The following is a 13632-nucleotide window of genomic DNA, read 5'->3' on the forward strand; positions in this document are numbered from 1 at the left end:
CATTGCCTTGTAAACTAAAAATGCAAATGTGCAGAAAAGTATTGTATTTGATCCAGCTTTTTTTGTGAAAATACTTCTAATATAAAAGTAATACGTCTTCTTTATTAAAACGACAAAACTTTGTTTTAAACTAGCTGCTGGTATAAATCCATTCTGCAGTTCTCGAAAGATTTGAAAAAGTATAGTGGTCATCTGAGAYTTCAAAATACTATTTTAGACCTTTGCAGAAACTTCCAGGATCTTGAAATACAGACTTTCAGCATTTTTTGATACAGTTATTTACAGGACACGCTTAAGAGTTTTCATCAGAACAMATAATGGGTTTCTTCTTTACAGATTCGACCCCACATCACAACTCTGCGTAAATATACCTATGGCAAACACATTCTGGCCAAGTTGGAGAAGTACTACCTGAAGAACAGTGCTGATCTGGGGCCAATTGGTGGACCACCAAATGGGATGCTGTAGAAGATGAGCAGAAAGAGGAATGGAAGAAGAAAAACATTGTGAATGATCAAAACATACAACTTAACTATAAATGTTCTGATTTTTTTAAATCTATTTATTGACTTTGTTCATCCATTTGTAAAATTTTTATTCTTGTGTATATTTTTGGGGAGTGAATTATAAAATATCTCCAGCCCTGATCYGGAGACCTATCAGATTGGATGGCTGGCAAAGCACAGAATGCCTGTATATGATGTAATTGTATCAAAATAGCTGTCACATATTTTGTAAATTTTTACCTTGTAAAGTCACTGAAATAGTTTTTAAAGGGAAAAAGTACAGTATTCTTTTAATACACTGGCTTGCAATCTGGTAGGTCTATCCAACATCATAGCACAACAGGTTTATAGAGTTGTATATAGAATCAATCCTTACTTTTCCCTTTTCTGTGAAGTCTTTTATACCAGATTAAAATTGATCAGCTGCATACGTATTATTTAACATGTCGAAAAGTTAAGTTGTATTTTGGTGGTTCACAACATACTACCCAAATATAATAAACAGGGCACAGCAAATTAAAATAGGGAGTAACAAAACAACAGAAACTTTAAAAGACGAGCTTGTATCACTTGCTGTGGACGCTTTTTTTTAAGTTTTTCTCCAGCAATGTATTAAAAATAAAAGTGCTGTATATACTTATATATTTAATTGTTGTACAAGGTAGAGGAATAAAATCATGGTGGTACTTCCACTCAGTAAAGTACACTGTTGGAAAAGAAGTGAACCCTGTATTAACTTTACAGTCAGTTTTACAACGCAGGAAGAGTAGAGATTTGTATTTTTTTATTTTGCATATAGAATTGTAAGGATTTGAAAGTGTTGAGCATTTATTTTGCTTTCTCACTGTAGATGCGAAAAATAGGTAATGATGAAAAGGGGCCACTGAAAACTAAACTTGATAGCTCAACATTTAAGCATGATTGATTAAATATTCAGATAGCTTTTTTGCTTCCTATAAATATATGCATTGTATACGTGTAGTTAATAGGTGTAAGTTTACAGTTTGAAAACAAATCTCTTGTTTCGATGTTTATTACAAGCCTTGCTAATTTAGTAGTGATGCTTACCTTGGTTGTACAGATGTACATTTGTAAACCTTCATGCTGTAAATGTAATTTGTTTTACCCCTTTTTGGGACAAAAATTTGCATTTTAGTGTATATTCATATCCCCCATCCCTTTTCTCCTCCTGGCATATAGTGTTGTATAATGTAAATTTATTTCAGCAAATCAAGAGTGATTTTTTTAAATTCTATCTTTATATGGTTTCAAAAATATGAACCGGCTTTCTTTTTATCTATTGTGAGAAACATTATGTTTTGTTTATAACATAGCTGTTGATTCTGTTAATATGGACGCTTTGGGAAATGAATCTGTTCAAATTTTAAGTCGGGATAGTAAGCATAGTAAGAAAGAAATGGACTGAAATATTTGGTTATCACAAAAACCAATGCTTCTTCCATCTTAATAAATGTGGCATGATTTTTTTGTACAGAAGAGTACTGTATTTTTGAATAGCCTACTCCCAACGTAAAGCAAATATGTATGATACTGTCAATTTTTTTCTCTGGACATATGACATTGTAACAGTAACATAAAGATGATGTACATTTACAAGCGGCCTTATGTACATTTCCCAATGATCTTTTTAAGGCAGAATTGTGACCATATGTGTATAATTAAAATCCTTTTTAATTCTTTGCCTATGGAAATATTTTGGAAAAAGCTTACTTTGTATATTCAGTTTCTGAAAGATAAAGGAAGTGCTTTGTATGTTGTTGAAGTAAGTATTTTGTGTAAAACATTCATTTTGATGGCAAAACCTAAAGTTTTGATCAACAAGATATGTTGAATGCAACGTCTTGAGCATTGATCAAATACCAGGCTGTTGTGATAGGGCTCTGATGACGAGGAGAACTAGTAGCGGTATAAGCTTGTGTAAGGGATTCTGTCATGTTACTGTTTATATCCGATTTACATTAAGTCTTTTTAAGGCATACATCATAAAAGCTCCTCTCTTTCTTTTATTGTAGTGTTAACTCCTTAACAGAGAGGCAAATGGGCAGTTTTTTTTCTGGCCTACCTTAATTCCCGAATCAGTCATTTACTAGCTGCACACGGATGTCATAGGCCTGATTATTTTTAATAAGCACAATTCTAAATGCCAAATGTTACTTGCATGGCAGTTCACAAAACTCCTCTCCATAGAGGTACGAGCCCTGTGATCGGAACAAGAGATTTCCCGTAGTCACACATAAGATGACTTTTGAGGCACTTTCTTGGAAATGTTAATTCTTCTCAGTATTTTTATCCTGTGTAGAAGTGCTGTATGTTATTAATCCACAAAGCTGGCATTATTTTCAGTGTGTAATATATTAAATTGGACTCTTGGATGTCCAAGGAAGTGATAATGTCCCAGTAATACACATGCCATGGTTGGATTAAACAGTCCTATAACTTAACCATCCTTTGTGCTCTCAGTACTTTGAACATAATCTTCCACTCACTCTTCTAAAATCATTCTGCACAAATGATGTACAGGAACATAAAATCACTGTTTTTTTCCTTCCAACTATTTTAGGGTTTGGGTAGAACCACTAGACTTTTTGCTCAAGTATCGCTTTTTGATATAGATTGTTTATGGACCAGTTTGATTAGGTTTGACTCCAGGTGACTAATATTGACTAATGTAATGTTCACATGTATATACTGTAAAAGAAAGAAAAAAAAAAAAAGAAAATGTGTGAATAACACTGTGTGAAATGTATCTGGTCTTGTGTTTTTTCCTGTAGGAAACCTTTCTTCATGTTCTYGGTTAGGTCTCACGGCTTTGGTGCTGCCTTGGGGAGCTCGGCTTTGCAAAGACACGGGTTTCTGCTTCACTGTTCAGGTGAGGAGCAGATGATTGTTTAGGAGCCTTGGATTAGGTCACTTAGGCTTCCAGAGGCCATTCCTGAACTGTGCAGCCTTCATATCTGGCCTACTAGGAATGCCTGCGAGGTGGTGGTGAAGGCTTYAGCTTCATCATCATCTTGTATATGGCTGGGACCACAGTGGGTGCCTGGGTGTTTGGGACCAGCACTGCGGGCTGCCCCGGCCAGCGCGGCATCCGCTGGGYGTTCTCTTACCGACCAGGGCTTCTGAAAGGCAAACTTTTAGCTTTGAGGTGCAGGGAGAAGTGGTTTCAAACAGCAGCCAGGGTGGGCTGCCAGTGCTCAGGCAACCCAGCTCTGCTGCCAACAGACGGAGCTGCAGCAGTTTTACCTCTCTTGCTGCCTGCTAGATTCACTGATAATCTTTTCATCAGACAGATGGGAAAACTGAAGTTTCTGGTGGCAGAAATGAGATGTTTTACCATGCTGAGGTTGAGGCTAGTCATTCTTTCCCTTGCCCTCTGCTCTAAGAAACACCTTTTGGAGAGCTGCTTCTGATGTGTTGTACAGTACCCTGGTAAGTGAGCTGATCTCTTCATCAGTTTTGTTCTAACAGGACATCTATGTTCATCTACAGCTAATTAGGGAAATGGGTAAACGGAGGAATAAAGATGAGAGGAAGACTTGCAAAGGCATTTGAGGATGCAGGAGCAGCACATTAAAATCACAGATCACATTCAATTCATGCATGTGGGGAGAAAACTCAGTCCTCTGTAGAAAGGTAACGTGCTACTGAGAGCTCAGTTTAGAGCCCCATATTTAAATACTTCTTGAGAGCATCATGTTCACCATGCAACCTGAGAGCAGCAGATAGTGCCTTGTACCCGTGTTCAGTAGATTTTCATCTCTTGAAGACACTTGCTACTTGAGGAAAGAAAGGATAACCAAATTTACCAGCRCACTGAAAATGTTCTTCTGCATCTGCGCTTACTGTAACTTGCACTGTCTCCCAGTGCTAGTCCCAGCCCACAACAGCCTCCGTCAGGAGCAGGAACATGCAGGAAGGATGGAGCCAGGAGGAAACATCCCCCGTACAGGTTTCTCCAAACTGCTGGTATTCTTCAGCAGACGAGTCCTTCCACCGGCCCCTTCAGACAGAGCCTCTCCACTGGTGTGCTCGCCCTGTGCACAGGAGTTTGCTTCCCTTCAAGCCCACCTCACTCTGTAAGACCACATCCTAACCACAAGAAGCTGGGCGGGTTAATTTTCTGCTGAATTGGGCCTGGGCCTTTAGCTCAACTGGAATGATTCCTTGCACAAGATGCAGCATGACTCTTAGGGCATGCAGGTGGGCAGGACCTGTTCCTTGGATCRTCTCCCAATGCCTTTCTCCCAGACTTAACTGTAAGTAAAGCAGATCTGGAGAGCAGGGCAGCCCCATCGTTAAAGTGTGGAGACTACGTAAGGATTTTTATAGGGCAAGAGAAAAACAGGAGATAGACCTATTCCGAGAAACCTCTCCCATTACTAAGAAAACAAAACACTGCCTTGTCACTAGCATGAGTACTGCAGATGCCAGAGGCCTTCTACCCTTCCTCCTATGTGAACACTACTTACCAGGCCTGAAATACCTTGAAGATATCCAAAGAAGATTCAGGATCACACTGTAGGTGACACAGCTGACCGGCAGCACCCRTAATGGGGAGAAACACCATGGTTTCACCAATGCTACCTGCAGCTGCTGGCTGCAGATCGTAGCCACAGCAGCATCGGTTACTCCTCCACCGCAGGGCAAAGTCACTGTGGAGTGAGGAGCTGACCAAGTCTGATGAGATCCTGATGAGATCCTTCCCTCTCCAGGTCATATTTGTCACCTGCTCCCAAGGCTTCAAGATACAGTCTGCTCCCACTGAGGTGCCTTTCACAGCATGCCAAAAATAGCCTTCCATATGTCACTTCAAGAAGGCCCTCAAAGAAATAAAACTGCTTCCTGAGCGCAAATGCATATTGCAGGGAGTGTTATGGCAAGGGCAACACATAAAGTGGCATGCAGAAAGGCCAGCAAGGGCAGTTACGACAAAAATTACATCCACAGACATATTTTCTTCTTCCCTGAGAGCRAAGTATAAGCACCTATTCCCGGTCCTATCTCAGGAGAAGCAGAAGTTGGAGGCTCTCCTGTTAGGGACGAGCATCTTTCCTTCCTCCTCTGTATAACCCTTTCCCCTTTCTTTGTACTCAGTGAGAGCCAAAATATATCACCAGAAAGTACTCACTGCTCCTACACACAGGATGGTCTGGAAGACCATCTTCTTGCAGATAGTCCAAATACAGTCTTCTCTAGTCCAAAAATGGTCTTCTGGTAGATATAGTCCAAATTCCTCTCTGTTGTGCTCACCTCTGMTGGGTTTTCCTAGGCTATTTCCTATTTCTCAGCCTTATATATAAACTAGCTCTCAGAAATCAACAAGGCAATAGGAGCAAACACTCAGAAAAGGGCCATGGAGGGCTGAAGCTTGGCTGAAGAGCTGAGAATGGACAAACTCAATGCAAGTCACAGAATCAATTCTGTGCATGGAGGGGTGGTGGGAATGGAGCAGAGCTTGAGAGAGCTCCAGGCTAATGACCCTGTTCGGTTGGGACATTTTAAAAGCCTTTTTGTTTGAAAACTCCACAATTCACATGATGTCTCTATTTCCTTGAAATGTCATGTGCCTCATGAGAACACGGGGTTTGACTAGCTGACCCAGTTTGGGAGTCACAGGAACTTGCTTCCTGCTGGGAAAGCAGCTCTGTAGGACATGCCCTAACCTGTGTCCCACCCCATTGGGCATGTGGGGAACCAGAAGGCCCAGAAATCTGACGAGGGCATTAGAGGTCACTCACAGTGCTCTTATGTGATGTGGTGCACAGCTCCCTCTGCCCACTTAAAGAACAGATACAACCCCAGGAGCCCTCCCAAGAGCACTATTCTCCCTTTGCAAGGCCGGTGTGGACACATCCATGTGGACACATGCATGCGGACACGTGCAAAACGCAGCAATAGGCTGTATGGGTTTCCTGGGGATGGGAGCAGAAAAAGCTTTTATTACAAAATAGGAAGGGATAAGAGGTGAAGCGAAACACACACACTTCCCCTACCAACCTCAAACTCAGCCTTTGTTCTAGGCCTCCCTGCAGACTACAGCTAACCCTAGAATCACCTAAAAATCAATCACACAATGAAGGAGAACAAAATGAAGTGATTAAACCACCTGCTTGCCCTGATGGAGGTGGTGCTACCCAGTGTTCGGCAGCTCAGGCCAGGCAGGGTGCACACACGCCTGCCTTGAGCCCTAGGCAAACCCCAGCTTATGCAGATCAGCACCGCTTAAAGCTGCCCCACAGCCCAGCGGTGCTGCAGCCCTTGCCCGCCTCCTTTCTCCCAGTTCCTCCTTCCTTCTGGTGCCCCTTTCCCAGCTCTCCTCCCTCTTGCCCTGTTCCCTGTGACCACCAGGGCTGAAGTTCCCAGGATGAGTCACAGGTGAGCACAGCGTTGCTGCCAGGCCGGCCGCTTGCTCCGCTGCGGTGGCCCTGGCAGCAGCCCGTGGACACGGACCTGTTATCCCGCCCCATGGCCCTACGGGAGGGGAGTGGGATCACGCCAGGATCCAGGCAAAGGTGTTCTCCTCAGGAATGTGTGAGAAGGTCCGGGCTGAAGGAAGAGACAGGATGGGTGGGGAATCAATGGATGAATCAACACCATGACGGGCAAGGACTGGGAGACAGTCACACTGCCTGGGGGGATACAGCAGTGGAGTGACTGAGCGCAGGAGCTGAGACAGCCAATACCTGCCTAAGTGGCCTCCAGATGCTAAATGAAGTAGGATAATTGCAGCAAGATACATCCTTTGGGTTAATCAAGAAGAAAGCCTGTGTATTACGTCATATTGAACTCTTGGGATAGTTGTGATAAGTGGTGGGCGCAAATGATAAAACACTAAGTTAGACYAAGAGCAGCATTCCTCAGAGTTCAGCAGCGAGTCCAGGATCCAGATCACATCAAATAGCTGGAAAAAAACCCAAAGCTGTATTTTCCACAACAATACAAATATTACATCTGTTCTAGTTGCTGAAATTGAACTAAAACTTCTGATGCTTGCTCTCCTAACTGCTCTCCTCTAGCATCTGCTCTTCCACAACCACAGCATTTTTGCATACGTAGGAGTATTAAACCTGCTTTGGCAGAATTCCTGTAACTATACGTGCAGACTCTAATTCCTCACCCAGTCGAGACACCCGGCCCAAGTTGTGTAAAAGCAACAGCAGGAACGCGTACAGCTACCGCGTTTCTGAGACTGTGTGCCGAGTGCTTCGATATTTTAGTTGAAGGTCTTGAAGGCTATCCTTCGTTTGCAACTCTTTAACCAGCAATACAGGGCAGATTAATACAAATTCTGGTAGCTAATTTCTACAGTATTTTGTGTATTTTGTATATTGGAATGACAGAGAGAGAGTGGCAGTGCATCTCAAAGGAAGAACATMATTACTAGAAGTTTTACGGAAGTTATTCCAGCATCCAGGAGCCCCTGTCACGAACCTGGGCAGTATCTCATTTGGCCTGATGCCCCCATCTCTCCTAGGCAAATAATGTATCTCTGCAGCACTGCAAGAACCAGTTCTGTATATTCATTCTGTAACATAGTCATCAGGGCACTAAACAGGCGCTGAAAATCACAGTCCCTATTTATAGGACAGCAGGCAGCGATGAGGCATTCAGGTTCTCACCCACAGCCAGAGGGACTGCACCTCAGGAACCCAACCTGTGCATCTTGGTCTCATCATTTCCCCTGCGGAGATGCAGAAAAAAGCCTCTGTCTCTTGCAGGCCCACAGGATAAGCAGAAATACCCACATGAAGAACCAGGCTGGTGGCTAGATAGAGAACCAGTAAATACTGCTTTACCTAGGCAGTGGGTGGCACAGAAACAGTGCACCTCAAACACCCCATGCCCATCTAATGTCCCCATCCCTCTTTCCCTTCTCTGAAGCCCCCCAACAGCAGCAGCCTCTGCCCTGTAAGCTCTGTGATACCCTTTTCTCTAGCCTTATTTTCATGCTAAGGTAAACCTCACTCTGTGCTCAAGTGCCTGAGGATCACAAAGATTTAGGGATCTTGCACTGCAAAACACTGTTAGTCACTACTGGTGAGTTGTCCCGAGCTAACCACACAGGTAGGTGAATCACAGAAATACAGATGAGACTAAAGAGACTCCCTGGGCAAGTAAGWGAAAAAAAAAAATAAAGTAAGCAAATGCTTGAGAAATACCTGCCTAGCCCACAAGCCCTGAGAATAGCTGAATAGTGAAAGCACCAGTCAGTAATAGAGCAAAAGGCCTCATTAAGAGAGGGAGAGCGGGTCTTTTCTYGCGGGCAACACCCATGTAACTTCAGCCAAATCTCACAAAGGCTAATGGGAACCCCCTCCACAGACTTTTATGTGCCAGTGCCTGAAATCCAGTTCTGASGCTCTCTGTAATGAGCCTGTAGGATGCTGCAAGATTCCTACATGCAGCATCAAAGAAATGCAGCTGTTTCCATCACAGCTGTTTATGAAAGCCATCACAAAAGATGCATGCAACTGCCATCTGAGCTTGTGCCAAAGGAAGCTCTACTAAATTAGATTGAGAAATATTTGGTTAGTGGCATAGACATATTTATATATAGTTTTCAGTGTCCACCCAGAATTTCTCATTTGCAGGACACAGGGAATGGGAATAGGAGAGAAGAAAAGAAGTCACTGAGTCCTTGGAGAGGCTGTTGACTTGGTTCAGTCATAACTATATTGCTGGCACTGCAAGTGAGCTGACACTTGGGCCATTCAAGGGCCACTGAACGTTTCATTGTTTAAGTTGAAGAAAACTAATTTTTCTTTTTGCAATAAGGCTTATTCGTATCCAAATAAGCAAGTTCATTCCTTCTTTCAGTGTATTACATGCGGGAGAAGAAAGGAGTGCAGAAGAGTCATCCCCTTAAGCTATGTTCACACTCAAAGCCTTGGGGTGAGCTGAGGAGGAGCCTCTTTTGGTCTCTCACTTCCTGGGAGTGAAAGTCAGGATGCAGGTGCRATTGTTCAGAGATATCTGACTCACTGCAAAGAAGGCTGGACAGAACAAGCAGAATCAGATATCACTATGAAAGCATCCTGGGTGGGTTCAGGTGATCCTGCTATAAATCACTGCCTGCATCTGAAAGGGTCAAACCCAGTTATTTCCACATCAGTGCAAAAGGAAATCCAAAACAAACTGCACAAGACTTACCCAAGGCATCAGAGGAGAGCGGAAGAGAGTTACATGTATTTCATACCACCACCCTGAACAAARAGCAACAATCTTGGGAATTAGGGATCACAGTGACTGGGCTCCTGGAAGATGAGCCAGCAGGATGACTTGATGYCAAATACTGCACACTGCCAAACGTGTTAATAACACCTGGTTGAGGGGCCAGGCTTCATCCTATGCAGACTTGTTCTTTCTCTCAGTATAGATTTAAGGAATGGGTCGACTGCTCTGTTGTTGTCACATGGAGTTGGGAAGAGAAGGATGTGATATGAGGCCAGTTTCTGGAGCAGGCCCCTCTCTGAAAGTATTATTCCTTYTAAATCTTACTTTCTAGTAACTTCCCCATGGGTCTGAGAAGACTCTTTCACCCCTCTGTTCAGTTCAGCAGGTCCAAGACTTGTGCTAAAGGCCTCAGCTACACTGCACAGCTAAGAGAAATGTAACACACAATGACCTGTGGGTTTCCAATTCTTATATCCCAGTTCAGTCAACTGAGCTACTGAATAGGGRAAAAAAAACAAAATTWAAAAAAAATAAAACAGAGATGGGGTTATCTCTGGCATAAAAGCTACAATTAAAAAATATGCAGATCAGCAACAGGGAAGTGAATTACCTCAAAGCAACCAGAATGGCACCTATTAGTGGTGAGCTCTCTGACATTTCTACTAGCCCAAGAGGCTGACAACACCATGTATGTTTGAGGCGATGTCAGTTTTTGTGTATGCTCTTAATTTCTCCCTGTGTATTAGGGAGTATACTGACCTCTCTCATCCCAAGGTTTTAGGCTACAACATCCTCAGGCAAGCTTGTTTACAGGTCAAATCACTGTGGCCTTCCATGAGAATCTGTCCTGCTTGATTCCATGGGTCCAATTTGGCCCTGGTTTAGCGACTTGGAATACAAGCAGCTTGCTTCAAACCCAGCCCCATCTGGTCACACTCTGTTATTAAACCATCTAAGGATAGATGGCAACAGACTTCAACAGAGCAGGCAGTCATCTGCTCTGCAGGCTYGACCGCTGCTGGTGGACAAATGCAAGGAGGCAACACATGGGAACTGTGGTTATAACCCTACCGTGGGCAGGTCCCACACCTGAAAATCCAGACAGACAGCTTCTCCTACTGCCTGATACCCACATACATTAGGGCAAGAGGGATGGCGACTTCTGCTGCAGAAGGCAAAGAAGAATGGTGGCAACTGCCCAAAAGCAACAGTCGCCATCCCTGTTCCCCTCTTCCCTCTGGTGGCTGCAGAAGCAGCAGGCTGCATTCCTCGCTCAGCTGCCTTTTCCCCCTTCCCATGGCAGGACACAGTTCAAACCAGCCCCTTATCCCCAGGGAGGCCGAGTTCAATTGGGCTACACGGCTGGAAGCCCTTGATCCAATTCCGGGAAATCCCCACAGCTCCACTGTACTGGGCAGAGACAACCAACTCGCATCATCCCCCAAGCTCCAGGCTGCCAAGAAACTCCTTTCCATGCAAGTCTCATCTGGCTTTTCAGCATGGAGCTCTTTTGACAGAAACCACAATACTTACCATGCTTCAATGATCAAGCAGAGGGCACAGGAATGTCACTGGAAACACTTGGCTTCCAAACACGCCATTGTTCTTCCATTTACCCCATTCACAAATCCTGACCAGACCCTCCCCATCAAGCCTTAAATGTTTTCTAGCAAATCCAGCAAGAAGCACCACAGAGCTATTTGATCTACCACTTCCCTGAACACACACACACAAATGCGCACGCACAGTTGCATGAAATCCATATGTTACAAAATTCGACCAATGCCTCGCCACGGCTCCCAGGAATACCCCTCATGGAGATGTTTCTCCTCTCTTCCATTGGACTCAACTCRGTCAAAACAGCCACAACCATTCCTAAATGAGCCCCTCTCTCTGGCTGCTGCTAGCTCCAGCCCATGTGGTTCCTCACACAGAGGAAGGTCATCCCCAAGYCCCCAGGGATGCTCAGGCACTGCACAGAGGTCACTGTGGTGGCCAGAAGAGATGAAGGATGCTCGGCAGGTGCCCAAGCGCCCTAATAACTTTTATTTCCCCCCTGTTCTGCAGGCCTGATGCGTTGCTTCACAGGGCCACGGGCACCAGCAGCCATCTTGGCTGAGGGCTGTGGGCCACCCCAGGGGCCATCTTGTGTCCCGGGCCCTCCAGGAGCCATCTAGTGCCCTGCAGCGCCGCGGGGCAGAACATGGTGATGGCAGCAGCGGGTGCTCTGCTCTCGCTGTAGGGATGCAGCATGACCGGAGCCACTCCTGCCGAGCCTGCACGAGTAATCCAAGAGAGAGGGAGAGAAAGGAAGTTAATGAAAGACACGTGATGAAATCATGAGAGTTTTAGCCACATCGAATATCCAATTAGGGCTATTAAGCCTTCGGGCTAGAGCTGCAGAGATGGTGCTTCATTCTTACAGAGGTCAGTACTCCCCCAGACAAAAAACAGACATGGAGCCTCATGAGTGCCCGGGAATCCCAGATTCTTCCTCTTTTTGGGCTTACCTCCCCTGGGAACAGCATCTTGTTGGCTCTGGTGGCCTGTCCCTGGCCACCCCGAGCTAGCCCACAGTGTGCCATGAGCACCCCATCTGCTCCCCTCAACATGCACTCCCCCAACTTTCCCASCCAGTATTGTAACCGATTCTTTAAAAATTGGCATTACTTTTGAAGCCCGTGCACAGCTTCGGATGCATTGTTTAATTGTTTATAGGCAGCATTTCAACATGCTCTGGCATCCGAAAAAAAAAAAAAAATCAGCTAAATTGACTGGGACCAAACAGGAACTGCAGCCTTGGCTGTGGAAATAGGGTAATAAAATTCAGCCCGTGGTAAATTTTTGCAGGATTGTTGCCTGCTTTGTTTTCACTATCTACAGCAGGAGGGGCAAAGAACAAGGAGCGCACAACTACTGAAGCGGTGTGGGAGCACATGGAAGCTTTTTCTCTCAAMATAGTTAGCAAGGAGCCTCTTTTAACACAGCTGTTTTGTCTAGCTGTCCGTTTCATCACACGCTTTAGGAAGCGGGTTCTTTGAGTGGGGTTTTAGAGAACGGTTTTGAGCAGCAGCTCCAAATCCAATGTGAGGAGAACACAGGGAGAGCACGTGCCGGGCCAGCCCGGGACACCAGCCGGGCAGCACAGTGGCTCTGCTGCGAGCAGACCTCCCTTCCCCACACAGCAACACAAGCTCCATCCTTCATTTTCTTTTTTAACTCCTTTCAGCAGAGGAGACCCTGTTGACCACGAGCACGGAGCCGCCGCACACAACCACCCCGTGCCCGGGCCAAGGGGGGAAAAGGCAGTGCGGCCCCACGAGCCTCCCACCCCGCGAGGGGAAGGGAGGGCGTTTAAAACCGCTATTATTTTTAGCGTGGAGGAAGGAAGAAAGGAGGAAATCTGGGAATGCGATGACCGCGGGGGGGGGGGGCGGCGGCGCAGGTAGCGCGGCGGCAGGAAGCGGGGGCGGGCGGCGGAGCGGCGCGGAGCAGAGGAGGGGAAACGGGGAAGGGAAGAGAAGGGAAGGGAAGGGAGGCGGGGCCGGGGCCGGCCGTAGGTGAAGGTTGTTGCAGTGTGTTCATTAAAAGACAGAGTTCAACTCCTCGCCGCTGCAGAGCGCTGCTGGGAGGCTGGTTTGGCGGCTAGCGAAGAGGGGGAAAAAAAGAAAAAAAAAACATAAAAAAAGAAACAAAAATAAAATTGGAGGAAGAGAAACTGCATATATTCTAAATAACTAAATAAAGCAAAGGGAGAGGAAGGAGACGGCACGGGCAGGCGAAGGCRGTGGAAGAAGAAGGGCAGGCTCGGCAGCGCGGCGAGCAGCGAGGATGATACGCGCCGTGGCCGTGGCGCTGGTGGCCCTGTGCTTCCAGGCGGCCGTCGCGGTGAGGCTGCGGGCGCGGGCGGGCGCGCACGTGGGGCGGGCGC

General features: G+C 45.6%; 2 protein-coding genes across 8 annotated transcripts in view; both read left to right on the forward strand.

The window, feature by feature from the left end:
* Nucleotides 1–2568, forward strand: part of PUM2 (pumilio RNA binding family member 2) — a 67335-nt gene extending 64767 nt beyond the window's left edge. For 6 of the 7 annotated variants that reach the window (XM_026044893.1, XM_026044894.1, XM_026044895.1 and 3 more), the window contains one exon: nucleotides 337–696. In XM_026044893.1, coding sequence (XP_025900678.1) covers nucleotides 337–468 — 132 coding nt within the window. In that variant the 3' untranslated portion in view covers nucleotides 469–696. Of the gene's footprint in view, nucleotides 1–336 lie in introns of all 7 variants that reach the window. The other variant, XM_026044891.1, reaches the window with a different exon arrangement.
* A 10750-nt stretch (nucleotides 2569–13318) lies between these two features.
* Nucleotides 13319–13632, forward strand: part of SDC1 (syndecan 1) — a 27620-nt gene continuing 27306 nt past the window's right edge. The window contains exon 1 of the mRNA XM_026044927.1: nucleotides 13319–13589. Coding sequence (XP_025900712.1) covers nucleotides 13533–13589 — 57 coding nt within the window. The 5' untranslated portion in view covers nucleotides 13319–13532. The remainder of the gene's footprint in view (nucleotides 13590–13632) is intronic.

The sequence above is a fragment of the Nothoprocta perdicaria genome, unplaced genomic scaffold (genome assembly GCF_003342845.1).
Source record: "Nothoprocta perdicaria isolate Ctin4 unplaced genomic scaffold, notPer1 scaffold_39, whole genome shotgun sequence".
Classification (NCBI taxonomy): Eukaryota; Metazoa; Chordata; class Aves; order Tinamiformes; family Tinamidae; genus Nothoprocta; species Nothoprocta perdicaria.